This window comes from Leucoraja erinacea, chromosome 6 (assembly GCF_028641065.1).
Source record: "Leucoraja erinacea ecotype New England chromosome 6, Leri_hhj_1, whole genome shotgun sequence".
NCBI lineage: Eukaryota > Metazoa > Chordata > Chondrichthyes > Rajiformes > Rajidae > Leucoraja > Leucoraja erinaceus.
The window spans coordinates 49,521,114-49,534,867 of record NC_073382.1 but is presented as its reverse complement, the minus strand read 5'-3'; the positions used below and the strand labels follow the sequence as shown (position 1 = coordinate 49,534,867).

Below are 13,754 nucleotides of genomic sequence, written 5' to 3'. Positions count from 1 at the left end.
TTTCACGCTTTAAAATCGAAGTTGACCAGCGCACCAACCCTGACATTTTTCGACCTGAAGCGCCATGTGACAGTTACCTGCGATGCCTCACGATTCGGGCTCAGCGCAGCGCAGCCTGCCTACAATCATCTGCCGATGGTGCCTTGCGTCCTGTCTCCTATGCCTCCCGACACCGAACAGCGCTACGCGCAGATCGAGACCGAGCTGCTGGCCGTCATCTTTGCTTGGATCTTAGATTGTATGACTCAGATGATCTTGGATCTTAGATTGTATGACTCAGTTGTTTACACAACCCATCTTCAGACTGATAGTGGGAGGGGAGAAAATACTGGAAGGGAGAAGGGTAAGACAAATCCTGGCAGGTAATAGGTAGGTACAGAGGAGAGGGGGTTTTGATAGGCAGATGGTTGGACAAAAGACAGAGGTGAAGAAAAAAAAGATGAAAGACAAAAGGATTGATGAGCTGTGATAAATGTGAGGTTATCCACTTTGGTGGCAAGAACAAGAAAGCAGATTATTATCTGAATGGTGTCAGATTAGGAAAAGGGGAGGTGCAATGAAATTTGGGTGTCCTTGTACATCAGTCACTGAAAGTACGCATACAGGTAGCCAATAGACAATAGACAGTAGGTGCAGGCGTAGGCCATTCGGCCCTTCGAGCCAGCACCATCATTCAATGATCATGGCTGATCATCCGCAATCAGTACCCCGTTCTTGCCTTCTCCCCATATCCCCTGACTCAGCTATCTTTAAGAGCTCTACCTAACTCTCTCTTGAAAGCATCCAGAGAACTGTTCTCCACTGCCTTCTGAGGCAGAGAATTCCACACTCACAACTCTCTGTGTGAAAAGGTTTTTCCTCATCTCCGTTCTAAATGGCTTACCCCTTATTCTTAAACTGTGGCCCCCAGTTCTTTTCCTGCCTTTAGCGTGTCCAAACCCTGAATAATTTTATATGTTTCAATAAGATCCCCTCTCAACCTTCTAAATTCCAAAATTCCAGAATTCCACGTGTGGTCTCTATAGGGCCCTGTACAACAGCAGAAGGACCTCTTTGCTCCTATACTCAACTCCTCTTGTTATGAAGGCCAACATGCCATTCGCTTTCTTCACTGCCTGCTGTACCTGCATGCTTACTTTCAGTGACTGATGAACAAGGACCTCCATATACCATTGTACTTCCCCTTTTCCTAACTTGACACCATTCAGATAATAATCTGCCTTCCTGTTTTTGCCACCAAAGTGGCTAACCTCATATTTATCCAGGTACAACAGGCAGTGAAGAAAGCAAATGGCATGTTGGCTTTCATAGGGAGAGAATTTGAGTACAGGAGCAAGGAGGTCCTACTGCAGTTGTACAGGGCTCTGGTGAGACCGTACCTGGAGTATTGTGTGCTGTTTTGGGTCTCCTAATTTGAGGAAGGACATTATTGCTATTGAGTGAGTGCAGCGTAGGTTCACAAGGTTAATTCTTGGTATGGAAGGACTGACATATGATGAAAGAATGGATCAACTGGGCTTATATTCACTGGAATTTAGACGGATGAGAGGGGTTCTTATAGAAACATATAAAATTCTTAAGGGATTGGTTAGGCTAGATGCAGGAAAAATGTTCCCGATGTTGGATGAGTCCAGAACCAGGGATCACAGTGTAAGAATAAGGGGTAGGCCATTTAGGACTGAGATGAGGAAAAACTTTTTCACCCAGAGAATTGTGAATCTGTGGAATTCTCTGCCACAGAAAGCTGTGGAGGCCAATTCACTGATGTTTTCAAGAGAGAGTTAGATATAGCTCTTAGGGGTAATGGAATCAAAGGATATGGGGAGAATGCAGGAATTGGGTACTGATTTTGGATGATCAGCCATGATCATATTGAATGGCGGTGCTGGCTCAAAAGGCTGAATGGCCTACTCTTGCACCTAGTTTCTGTTTCTATGAATTCTGAAGCTAGAGAAAAGGAATGTAGGTGGAAAGGGAAGGGGAGAAATAGGTGCAGGTGGGACCTAGGGGAGGAGGAAAGCAGAAAGAAATGGGGAGGGTGCCCTTACAATGCTTATTTAACATTTTTTTTTTCCATTGGTCATTTCTCTCTCTGTTTAGTCATGTCCAAAGGCTTTGTTTCCTCCTTCACTATACTCAGCATCAATATAGGCTGCTTGACTATAGCCAGGGCACAATGAACCCAAAAGCATGTTGCCACAAGATATTATACAACACTCGTCAGGAGCTGCAGCACAGGCCAAGACAACGATGTTTCACAATTGCGTGCATCCATTATTATCCAGTCTTAGCAGCAGGTTGTCATTGACAGCACACAAAATTCTAGTGTGATTTGCCAAAGAACTGGAGCTCCCAGTCCTTGCTTTCCAGACACTGGAAGACACATTATTTGACAAGTTTTCAAAATGCCCTTAATTAAGTGAACACAATGTATCCAAGGCAGGTAACCCTGGTCAATAACATCCTAGTACCCCATGTCAATTGCCTCCTAGTTTCCTATTGAAAAATGCAGCCAGGGACCCCATTCCTTAACCTTAAAGCAAATCAAGTGAGGTGAGACAAATCATTAAGACTAAAAAAACAAAAACGGAGTAATAAAGAATAATTAAACTGTAGCCGACGACTAAATTAATGCATTAATTGAATACAAAGTGATTTTAAGGATGTGAAAGTGCTGAATAAATGCAGCCTCTATCTTCAATAACTTACTGAGCAAATGATCAATTTCTTTAATGAAGAACATTTATACAGCATTTCTCACAACCTCAGGACATTCAAAAGTGCTACATTGACAATTTATTTGGCAAGTTTCCATAATGAAAAATGAAATAAAGGATGTTTTTTTCCCATATGGTGAATCAAATATAAACATTAATCAAGACTTTTAAGAGAACTAACCGTTTTTTTGTTGAAAGTGCACCCATGGAGTCATACTGTGTGGCAACAGGCCCTTCGGCCCAACTTGCCCTCACTGACCAACATGTCCCATCTAAACTAGTCCCACCTGCCCGCATTTGGCCCATATCCATCTAAACCTATCTTATCCATGAACTTATCTAAGTGTTTCTTAAACGTTGCGATGGTACCTGCCTCAATTACCCCCTCCTGCAGCTGGTTCCATATACCCACCACCTTTCGTGTGAAAAAAGTTAGTCCTCAGGTTCCTATTAAATCTTCCCCCTCCTCAGCTTAAACGTATAAGGATTGTAAGGATCACTAGATATGTTGTAACTATGTTGTACTTAGAAGCCAGGTTGGGTCTTGGACTTACATTCCACCTGAAAGGTGACACTTCTGATTATGCTACTATCGTGTTTTCTAGTGCCCTCTAGATTATAAACACCTAGAATGGCAACTGATTCCAGCAGTTATGCTGTGAAACATGGTGAGGTGGAGATGAACGGCATAGATTTGGTGACCTGCCACACGCAGATAGTACTGGTTCATATAAGGAGAAATTATGGATAAATTATAGGGAAAGCAAGGCGGCAGTCAATTTAAGTGGATGGGGGCTATGCAAAGTAACAAACAGTTTGATTGAATGGCCTATTACTTTTTTTTAAATTCCATTTATTTCTGAATTGATTAAATAATGGATTAAAGACTTCATTTTTCAAAACACTGGCATTCAATTGATATCAGAATTAAGTTCAGAGGGAATGAGATTAATAAACATCATCAATACAAAGATCAACTCTAATTTCCAGTTCTATTTAAAATGAAATCATTTTCCAAATGCAAGCTTAATTTATTAAAATTAAATTACCATTAGAAATTCTTTTTTTTCAACTTGCTGGTTGTCGTCAATGTCCAGCATACTGAAGGCAATTTGGAATCCAGTGCGAGGTTCTGGAAGCACAAGGAATATATTATCATTAGCCGAGGGCAAGGTGCTTTTTGCCGCCCAGACTTCCACTGCCACACATTTCCAGCACACTGCTGGTTTAGTTTAGTTTAGTATATTGTCACGTGTACTGAAGTAGAGTGAAAAGCTTTTTGTTGAGTGCTAACCAGTCAGCGGAAAGACCAGACATGATTTTAATCGAGCCGTCCATAGTGTACAGATACTGGATTAAGGGAATAATGTTTAGTACAAGATATATTTCCAAGCTTCCACTAAAGGACGAGGCACTGGCCTGTGACATATAATCCCATTTATTTGGATAGGGCGGCTGCCTTTGATTGAAGTGGTAAATGCATGGAAGCTTTATTGTTTTAATGTAATTAACCTTAATGCTTTTAGCCAATTTATGGCAAGTAAAGGCATTTTTTAAGCCTAATTCTTGCTCCCGTTTTCAAATCTCTCTGATCACCATAGACATTTAAATGACCATAGACTGCTCATTTTTCCATTACCTTAATAAAGACAATTACCAGATTTAGTGATCTGTTGAGCAAGCACTTACAATAAGCATGGAAACAGCCCTTCGGCCCACCCGAGTCCATGCTAGGCATCAACCATCCATTTACACTAATCTGACTAATTTGTCTAAATATGCACCTCTGACTCCCCACCCCCCATCCACACATGTAGAAAATATATTGTGTTCAAGTAACCATCAACCTACACGTAACTGGGATATGGGCAGAAACCTGGAGACATACTGGAAATCCACAGGGTCACAGGGAAAACACGTAAACAGCACCCACGGTCACGATTGAACCTGCGTCTCTGATGCTGTGATCAAGTGGCATCTTGAGCTGCTACACTGCACATTTAGATGGGATTAAAAATTAGTTAACAATTGCTCTGGAAACTTGAAAAAAAAAACAAATGATGCTTCATATATTAGTTTGAAGCTCGTGGTGATTTAGAGAATTCTGGCAGATATTAATTAGTCTGGCAAAATCAGGCACTTACTGCTGCAGAATCCAAACTGTTTCCGTAAAGAGCCATAAGAATTTTTGACAACATTCAAAAGATTCACATGACACTGAGAAACTGTGCACATAATTAATATTCCATCATAGACGCTGTTTCATTGCTGCTTTCTTTAGTTTTAGTTTTCGGAAGTTACAGTGAAAAACTGCTTGTTGCATGCTGTCCAGTCAGTGGAAAGACTACCGGAAAGGTAAAGTCCAGTAAAGTCCAATTAAAGATAGTCTAAGGGTCTCCTAGTCAGGTAGATGATGGTAGCTCAGGACTGCTCTCTAGTTGTTGAAAGGATGGTTGAGTTGCCTGATAAACAGCTGGGAAGAAACTGTCCCTGAATATGGAGGTATGCATTTGATAATTCTATACCTCTTGCCTGATGGGAGAGAAGTGAAAAGGGCATGACCAGGGTGAGACTTGTCGTTGATTATGCTGGTGGCCTTGCTGAGGCAGCATGAAGTGTAGACGGAGTCAATGGAAAAGAGGTTGGTACCATCTTCCTGTATTGTGCTTTTCTATATTCCATGTTCTATATTCAAATTTTCTTAGTTATCTAGTAAAATTGTTAATGTTTACCTTTTGTATCTCTTACCATGATTTGTCGCAAAGGTTTGCACGAGCAGGTTACAATTATGGTTAAAATTTGGTATTGACAAGCTAATGGTAATATATGAAGAATTATACCATAAATGTACTTACTCATTAGAATACCCAGCAAGAATAAGTATTCAGTGTACGATATCAAACCTAAAAATAAACAAAATGAATGATCATTAATTTTTCTTGTACGATCCTATCATTGAATAATTGGTAACATCAAACAGCAGATTTTGCAAACAATTAATTAACGTACTGAAGTCAACTAAGATTTTCAGGTAAACACCTTTGGATATTACAACAAACCACCACTGAACCATTTAATTGTAGGAGAGGCAAAATGAACAAATACACCACAAATTTTCACATCAGCAGCAAATTATTGGTGTAGATGCAACACATTTGTCTGATGGAAACTCAACCCTTCCACAATTGTGCAATTTCCTATGTTTAGACAGAAACTGTACTATTTCTGGATATGAAGAAAATCACTAGGTCGTAATTGCCTTTGACGGGACTTCACTGTGAATCACAGATGGGATATTACACCTGACAAAGTTAGTGTTTAGGTTTATTATTATGTTGTGAACCAGGGTGCAGAGAAAAGCTTTGTTTTGCATGTTATTCAATCAAATCAAATAATGTGCTTTCCATAAATACAATCAAGTTAAACTCAAATACAAGAGGCAGAGCAAAGAGAAAGTAACAGTGCAGAATATAGTTCTCAGTATTGCAGCACACCAGTCCCACAGATAATGTCCAATGTCCGCAATGGGGGGGGGGGGGGGGGGGGGTGAATTGGACAGTATCCTCGCTTATGGGATGTGGTTCAAAACCATTACTTAAATTAAATATCTAATGAGATACAGATTCACCAACGATGTGATGGCATCTTTGGTTCCAGAGCCTTTCTGGATTATGCATTTTGCTGGACCGACCAACAGAGCGAGGAGTCCAAATCTACTGGAACACGCCTAGTTGTTGAACACGCTGAGGAACTGAGATATCAGCCTGCAAAGTCGGCCTAGGAAATTGGCTATGGGAATGGATCTGCTGCTCCGGCTGGGACATGGTTCCAGCTTCAATCGCAGGGAGCAAATTTGACCCGCAAATTGGCTGCGGAAGTTGGCTATGGGAATGGATCTGCTAGTTCCGGCAATAGGAGGCAAATTCTACCCGTTGATTGGGCAGAAGTCCCAATGAGGTTGAGATCGGACGCCTTATCCGGCCTAGGCGCCACACTTTCGGGAGACTTCAGCAGGGGAGTTCAAGTGCGCTCTCTTAATTTTCTGTGGATTAAAGGTGGTGCCGAACCACCAGTTGCCGGGAAATTGGTGGTGGACCGGTAATGTGAGTAACCTCTTCCTCTAGCATTTTTGAGTTTTGCGTGTGATCTTAAGTATAGAGGAGAGATGACAAGCATTTCATCTGTCACCACCCATGCCACCTTTGATTTCTAACATTAAGAGCACCATGGCCAAGTGGCTTTGCATCTTTCAGTAGGCATGTACAGCTCAATTCTCCAAGTCTGGAACACGATGTAATATTGGACTAGGTTCACCAACAAGTGGGAGATTATGTAGAGACAAGGAACTAAACAAAATTTGTAATGTACAAAAGATAGACACAAAGTGATGGAGTAACTCAGCAGGTCAGGAGGCATCTCTGGGGAAAAAGGATGGGTGACATTTCAGGTCTAAGTCCAAAAAAGGATCCTGACCTGAAACGTCACCCATCCTTTTTCTCCAGAGATGCTGCCTAACTTGCTGAGTTATTCCAGCACATTGTGTCTGTCTATGGGTGAAGGTTATGCTATGCATGATAACATTACAATTAAAAAAATTAAGATTGTGAATGAAGGAAATCTCCCAACATTGGGAAATAAACTGCTTTTTTACCCTGAGTATATTTAATATTGCTCAATAAATGCCGGGAATTTCTTCAATTTATACATTTTAATGTTGATTTCTACTATATAGATTGATTAAAGAGGATGTTGTTTGCAAGTAGGTGTAGCACAGTGATCCAGGGCTAAAACGTTATCACTTAATTACACAAAAGATCAACAAACGGGCCCAGCGGTAGAGATGCTGCCTTACAGCGCCAGAGATCAGGTTCGATCATGACTACAGACATTGTCTGTGGAGTTTGTACGTTCCCCCTGTGCCCTGGGTTCTCAGGGTGCTCCTGTTTCCACCCACACTCCAAAGATGTGCAGGTTTGTAGGTTAATTGGCTAGTGTAAGGGTGGGCCGAAGGGCCAGTTTCCATGCTTTATCTCTGAAGTAGTCTAAACTAAACATTAACCATTTGTCCAAAATACAAGGTGCTGAAGGAACTCAATGGGTCAGGCAGCATCTGTGATGGGATATTCTAACAGTTTGCTTTTTGCATAAGATTCCAGTATGTTGTTTCTTGAATGCTCTATTAATTTTGTGTATGTTTAACATTCTCTTTTTTTTATCATCTATTAGTTCAGTAATATGCCTTAAACATACAATCATTCATGATAAATAGTTTATATTGCATAATGAACCAGTCTGAGAGAAACTCATGCTTAAAGTCTCTCTACAGAATCACATCTTTCAGGAATGAATTTCAATCGGTAAACTGTGCTGAATTGAGAGGTATGAATTTCTATCTCCATCGTTTACAGTTCAAACTGCCTGTATATTAATGGGCAACAAAAACATTTTTTTTTTAATCCCACACATCTGGATAAGGAACAGCCTGAATTAAGGCTGTCCTTGTTAAAAGGTACATGACAGGTCTAATTACCAACGTTATACAATCATTTAAAAGCAGCAAAGAATGGAGGTGGTGGAAATCTGAAATGAAAGCAAAGCACTGGCAGCATTCCTGGAGAAACAGAATTAACATTTTGCTTCAATATCATCACAACTGGAAAGGTGACAAGACCAGTGTGTTGCAAGTTAGCTATACGGAGAGTTTAGACAACCCTGCATTGTTTTCTCTGAAATGCTGGAGACTGAGGGGAGCTTGATCGAAGTATATAAAATCATGAGAGGTATAAATAGGGTAGACAGACATAATTTGTTTTCTCAGAATGGAAGAGTCAAATATGGGGAGGGGGGCGAGAAATCACAAAAATAGTTGCTGGAAATCTGAAACACTAGCAGATCAGACAGCATCTGGGCAGAGAAAAAAAAAACTGAGCTCATGTTTCCAATGACATTGTATTGGAAGTTGCCAGTTTTGACAATAACAGGAAGGACTGTTTATCTGAAATTGTTGAATTTAGCATTGAATCCTGAGGGCTGCAGTATATTTGACTGACGATGGAGTGCTGTTCATCAAGTCTACATGTGTCTTTGTTGGAATAGCATAAGAGGCCAAGCAGTCCCTAAACTATTCAGAGGGATGGAGAATTAAAGTCACAGGGGACTGGGAGTTGAGGGTTACCCTTGTGGACTGTGATGAGATGTTCTGCAAAGCAGTGATCCCATTTGCATTTGATTGTTTTATCCACTGTAGCGGGAAAACACATTGTGAGCACCAAATGAAATACATTAGATTAGAAGAGCAAATTAGTTTAGTTTCGTGATACAGGATGGAAGCTTCGTCCCACCGATCACCATCTACACTAGTTCTATCCTACAAACAAGGAACAATTTATAGAAACCAATTAACCTACAAATCTGCATGTTTTCAGAATATGGGTCGAAATTAGAGCACCCGGAGAAAACCTACGCAGTCACAAGGAGAACGTACAAACTCCGTACAGACAGCACAGTACTGTACAGGATCAAGCCCTGGTCTCTGGCACTGTAAGGCAGCAACGCCACTGTGTGCCACTAATTGCCGGTTCACCTGGAAGGCTGATTTAGGACCTTGGAAAGTTGACAGGGATAATCTAAAAGAGCAGTGGTCCATCACGTTCCATATAACTGTGAGAACTTATATACAGGTAAGCAATTATAAAGCTACCTGTAATTGAAAGAAAACGTGTAGACACAAAGAACTGCAGATGCTGGTTTACCAAGGAAAGAAGCAAAATGCTGGAGTAACTCAGTGGGCCAGGCAGCATCCCTGGAGAACGTGGATAAGCAACACTTTGGCCGGGACCCTTCTTCAGACATAATGAAGAAGGCTCCAAACCCAAAACGTCACCTATCCATGTTCTCTTGGGGTGCTTCCTGACACGCTGAGTTAGTTTAGTTTAGTTAATTGTCATGTGCGCTGAAGGAGAAAGAGATAGCGAAAAAAGAGGAAAGAAAATCAGAGATTTACGAGGATGTTGACAGAGCTCAAGGGCCTGAGTTATAGGGAGAGGTTGAGCAGGCTGGGACTCTCTTCTTTGGAGTGCAGGAGGATAGGCAATAGACAATAGGTGCAGGAGTAGGCCATATGGCCCTTCTAGCCAACACCGCCATTCAATGCGATCATGGCTGATCATCCCCAATCAGTACCCTTTCCTGCCTTCTCCCCATATCCCCTGACTCCGCTATCTTTAAGAGCCCTATCTAGCTCTCTCTTGAAAGTATCCAGAGAACCGGCCTCCACCGCCCTCTGAGGCAGAGAATTCCACAGACTCACAACTGTCTGTGTTAAAAAATGTTTCCTCATCTCCATTCTAAATGGCTTACCCTTTATTCTTAAACTGTGGCCCCTAGTTCTGGACTCCCCCAACATCGGGAACATGTTTTCTGCTTCTAGCTTGTCTAAACCCTTAATAATCTTATATGTTTCAATAAGATCACCTCTCATCCTTATAAATTCCAGAGTATACAAGCCCAGCTGCTCCATTCTCTCAGCATATGACATCCCGAGAATTAACCTTGTAAACCTACGCTGTACTCTCTCAATAGCAAGAATGTCCTTCCTCAAATTAAGGGACCAAAACTGCGATGAGGGGTAACCTTATAGAGGTGTACAAAATCATGAGATGAATAGATTGGGTAAACACAAAGTTTCTTGTCCAGAGCAAGGAAATCGAGAACCAGAGGACATAGGTTTAAGGTGAAGGGGGATAGATTTAATATGAACCCAAGGGTTTGTTTTTATTTACACAAAGGGTGGTGGGTGTATGAAACAAGCTGCCGAAGGAGGTAGTTGAGACAAGTACTAACGCAACATTTAAGAAACATTTAGACAAGTACATGGGTAGGACAGGTTTAGAGGGATATGGGCCAAACACAGGCAGGTGGGACTAGTATAGGTGGGGCATGTTGGCTGGTGTGGGCAAGTTGGGCCAAAAGGCCTGTTTCCATGCTGTATGATTATGACTCTGTAAGTGTTACCTGAAACTGGAAGTTTCAATGTTCGTATCACTGGGTTAGGTTAGGTTTATGATTGTCTCTTATACTGAGGTGCATTGAAAAGCTTTGTTTTGCAAGCTATCCAATGAGTTATAGACTATCCAAGCGGAACAAGGGTTGGTGTTATAGCTTGCACAGGGCCTCGTCCTGCCAGTGGAGATGGCTGAGGACAGACAGGTTAGTGTGGGAGCTAGCAGACAAGTTGAAAGGGCATGAAACAAGGAGCTCCAGATCACAACTGCGGACATTACGCACAACTGCGGACATTACGCAGGTGCATAGTTCTCAGCTCATTTCTAGATCTTGCACAGATTCCAAGTTGAATATCCACAAAAGTCCTCCTTTCACCATATGTCCTTCTTTAGCCAACCTAAAGATCTCATCAGCTCAAACATGAAGGCAGTCAGTTGAACAGGCTTGTTCTAAGTATTCACTGTTCGTTCCTAAATGAATAGGAATGCTGGGATGAGGTGAATCGCTTTATGTGATTGGCTACATTATCTGTGTTTTCAGTCTAGTTTTCAAAGCTTTGGCAACATATAGCTGAAGAGTGCTAGGTACTGTGAATTCTTTCAGCTGTTTTGCATTTTTCACTGATCAAGTAATATTCTTTGCACTCAGTCAGTGGAAGAACTTGATGCCCTCATTGCTTTCAATAATCTTTCTTTGATGTAGCTTAGTTTAGATACAGCGTGGAAACAGATCCTTCGGCTCACTGAGTCCATGCTGACCATCGACCTACGCCATTAGTTCTATCCTACACAGTAGGTCTACAAACCGGCATGTCTTCGGAATGTGGGAGGAAACCGGAGCACCAGGAGAAAACCCACGCGGTCACAGGGAGAAGCTACAAACTCCGAAACCGACAGCACCCGTAGTCAGGATAGAACCACAGTGGATCTCTATGCCACTGTGTCGCCTAAAATTACATCTTTAAGCACATTATTGAACGTAAATTCCTTTCAAAATTGAGGTTACAATCTCCCAATTTAGCTGCATTAAATTTTTTTAAATTGTGGAATACTGCAGCTTTATGATATCTTCAGTGTGACCAGCTACGTGTATACATGGACTACATTTGTTCAGGTCACTGTGTTAATGTGCTGTGGGTTATTATAGAGTCGCCCATCTTTTATAGTGACCAAACTCTAGATGAAAACTCATAATAATTTTCAGATCCAATGTTTTCAGCTATATGAGGATGAATGAATTTTGAGTGTGTCTACCCAAGCTACTTATTTTCAGTTTAAGAAGGAACTGCAGATGCTGGAAAACCGAAGATAGACAAAAATGCTGGAGAAACTCAGCGGGCGAGGCAGCATCTATGGAGCGAAGGAAATAGGCAACGTTTCGGGTCAAGACCCTTCTTCAGACTAATGTCGGGGGTGGGGGAGGGGGGGGGTGTATGACAAAGAAAGAATGTAGGTGGAGACTAGTGGGAGAACTGGGAATGGGGGGGGAATGAAGAGAGAGCAAGGGCTACCTGAAGTTAGAGAAGCCAATGTTCATTCTGTTGGGGTGCAAACTACCCAAGCGAAATATGAAGTGATGTTCCTCCAATTTGCGCTGGGCCTCACTCTGACAATGGAAGATAGTGGAAACTCGAATGGCTGCAAAAACCTCAAATCAATGTGTCACAACTTCAATTTTTACTTCAAATTATGTCCCTCTTGAGCCATGAAGAGGGAAGATTTTCACATGGTTAGAGAATAGGCTGGTGTCAGCAGGGAGACCAGCCCAAAAACTGCCACCAATGCAGAAATGTGGTTTTGTTGTTTTTAAGTTGGCATCCTTGGCTTATCCTTCGGGGAGAAAATTGGATTGAAGTAATGTGCTATGTGACAGAACTAGGATGTGGGTTTATCACCACAATTACCGCAGAGAAGAAAGGATGAGGTGGAACCAGTGGGCTGAGGGAGAGTTTAGAAGGGGAGGAGAAAGTAAGGACTACCTGAAATACTTTCTCCTCCCCTTCTCAGCTCTCCCTCATCCCCCTGGCTCCACCCTGACCCCCCCCCCCCCCCCCCCCACCCGCAACCGTGCATTGAGGGAACAGGACCCAACGGGTCCCCCTTTGTCTAGACTATATTACTAAAAGTCTGATCTTAACCACTTCCTGTTGTTCTGTGTATTGATTTTAGAAAAAAACGCTGCCTCTTATGGCTGTGATTTTTGGCGATCTTACTCAGTGTTCCCCTCCGCTGCGCAGGACAAGAAGATTTTTCCCATCGATGAAAAATAAAAGAGTTATTAGTGTATAAAAAAATGTTGAGATTCTCTCTCCTGAAAGCCACGCCCCTTCCTGAACACGTAAGTGTTGAGTGCCTCAGTCAGTCTCTGCAAGATGGGGGAGCGAGAGGGTCACGTCTCTCAGTCTGAGCTGTGAATAACACTGAACACATGTCTACTAAACTGTGAGTGGTTTTACTGACCTGTCAGTGCCCTTAATGTGGTTTGAAAATATAGTTTGGAAATGCTAAAGCTGTGTTGCCTTTGGTTTGGAAATGCTAAAGCTGTGTTGCCTAATTAAAATTGCCTTGCCTAATTAAAGTTGCCTTGCCTAATTAAAGTTGCCTTACCTTGTATATAATTAAAAGTCTAATCTTGACCACTTCCTGTTTGAGCTTTATATTGATTTTAGAAAAAAACGCTACAACGTATGGCTGTGACCTTTGTCCATGTTACTCATTAGGTGCCGAGGATTTTTCCCATCAATGAAAAATAAAAGTTATTAGTGTTTAAAAAATGTTGAGATCCTGTCAATCACACCATGAAGGCCACGCCCCTTCTGGTGGGAGGGGGGAAGGGACTATAAAACCCAGAAGTGTGGGCATAGCTCAGTCTCTGCAAGATGGAGGAGGGAGAGGTCACGACTCGCTGTCTTTTGTGGCCTCGCACCCTGCTTGAAATGGTATGAAACTGCACTTGAATTTGGTGGCCTTGCACCTGCTTGAAGTGGTAAGAAACTGCACTTGAATTTGGTGGCCTTGCACCCTGCTTGAGGTG

At 42.0% G+C, this 13,754-nt stretch overlaps 1 protein-coding gene across 3 annotated transcripts in view; it reads right to left on the bottom strand.

Annotated features, from left to right (window-relative positions):
* micu2 (mitochondrial calcium uptake 2) overlaps positions 1–13,754 on the bottom strand; it is a 285,685-nt gene that overhangs the window by 87,644 nt on the left and 184,287 nt on the right. For all 3 annotated transcript variants that reach the window (XM_055636971.1, XM_055636973.1, XM_055636972.1), the window contains exons 6-7: positions 5,573–5,620; positions 3,767–3,849 (exon numbers count right to left, since the gene is read on the bottom strand). In XM_055636971.1, the coding sequence (XP_055492946.1) occupies positions 3,767–3,849; positions 5,573–5,620 (131 nt within the window). The remainder of the gene's footprint in view (positions 1–3,766; positions 3,850–5,572; positions 5,621–13,754) is intronic.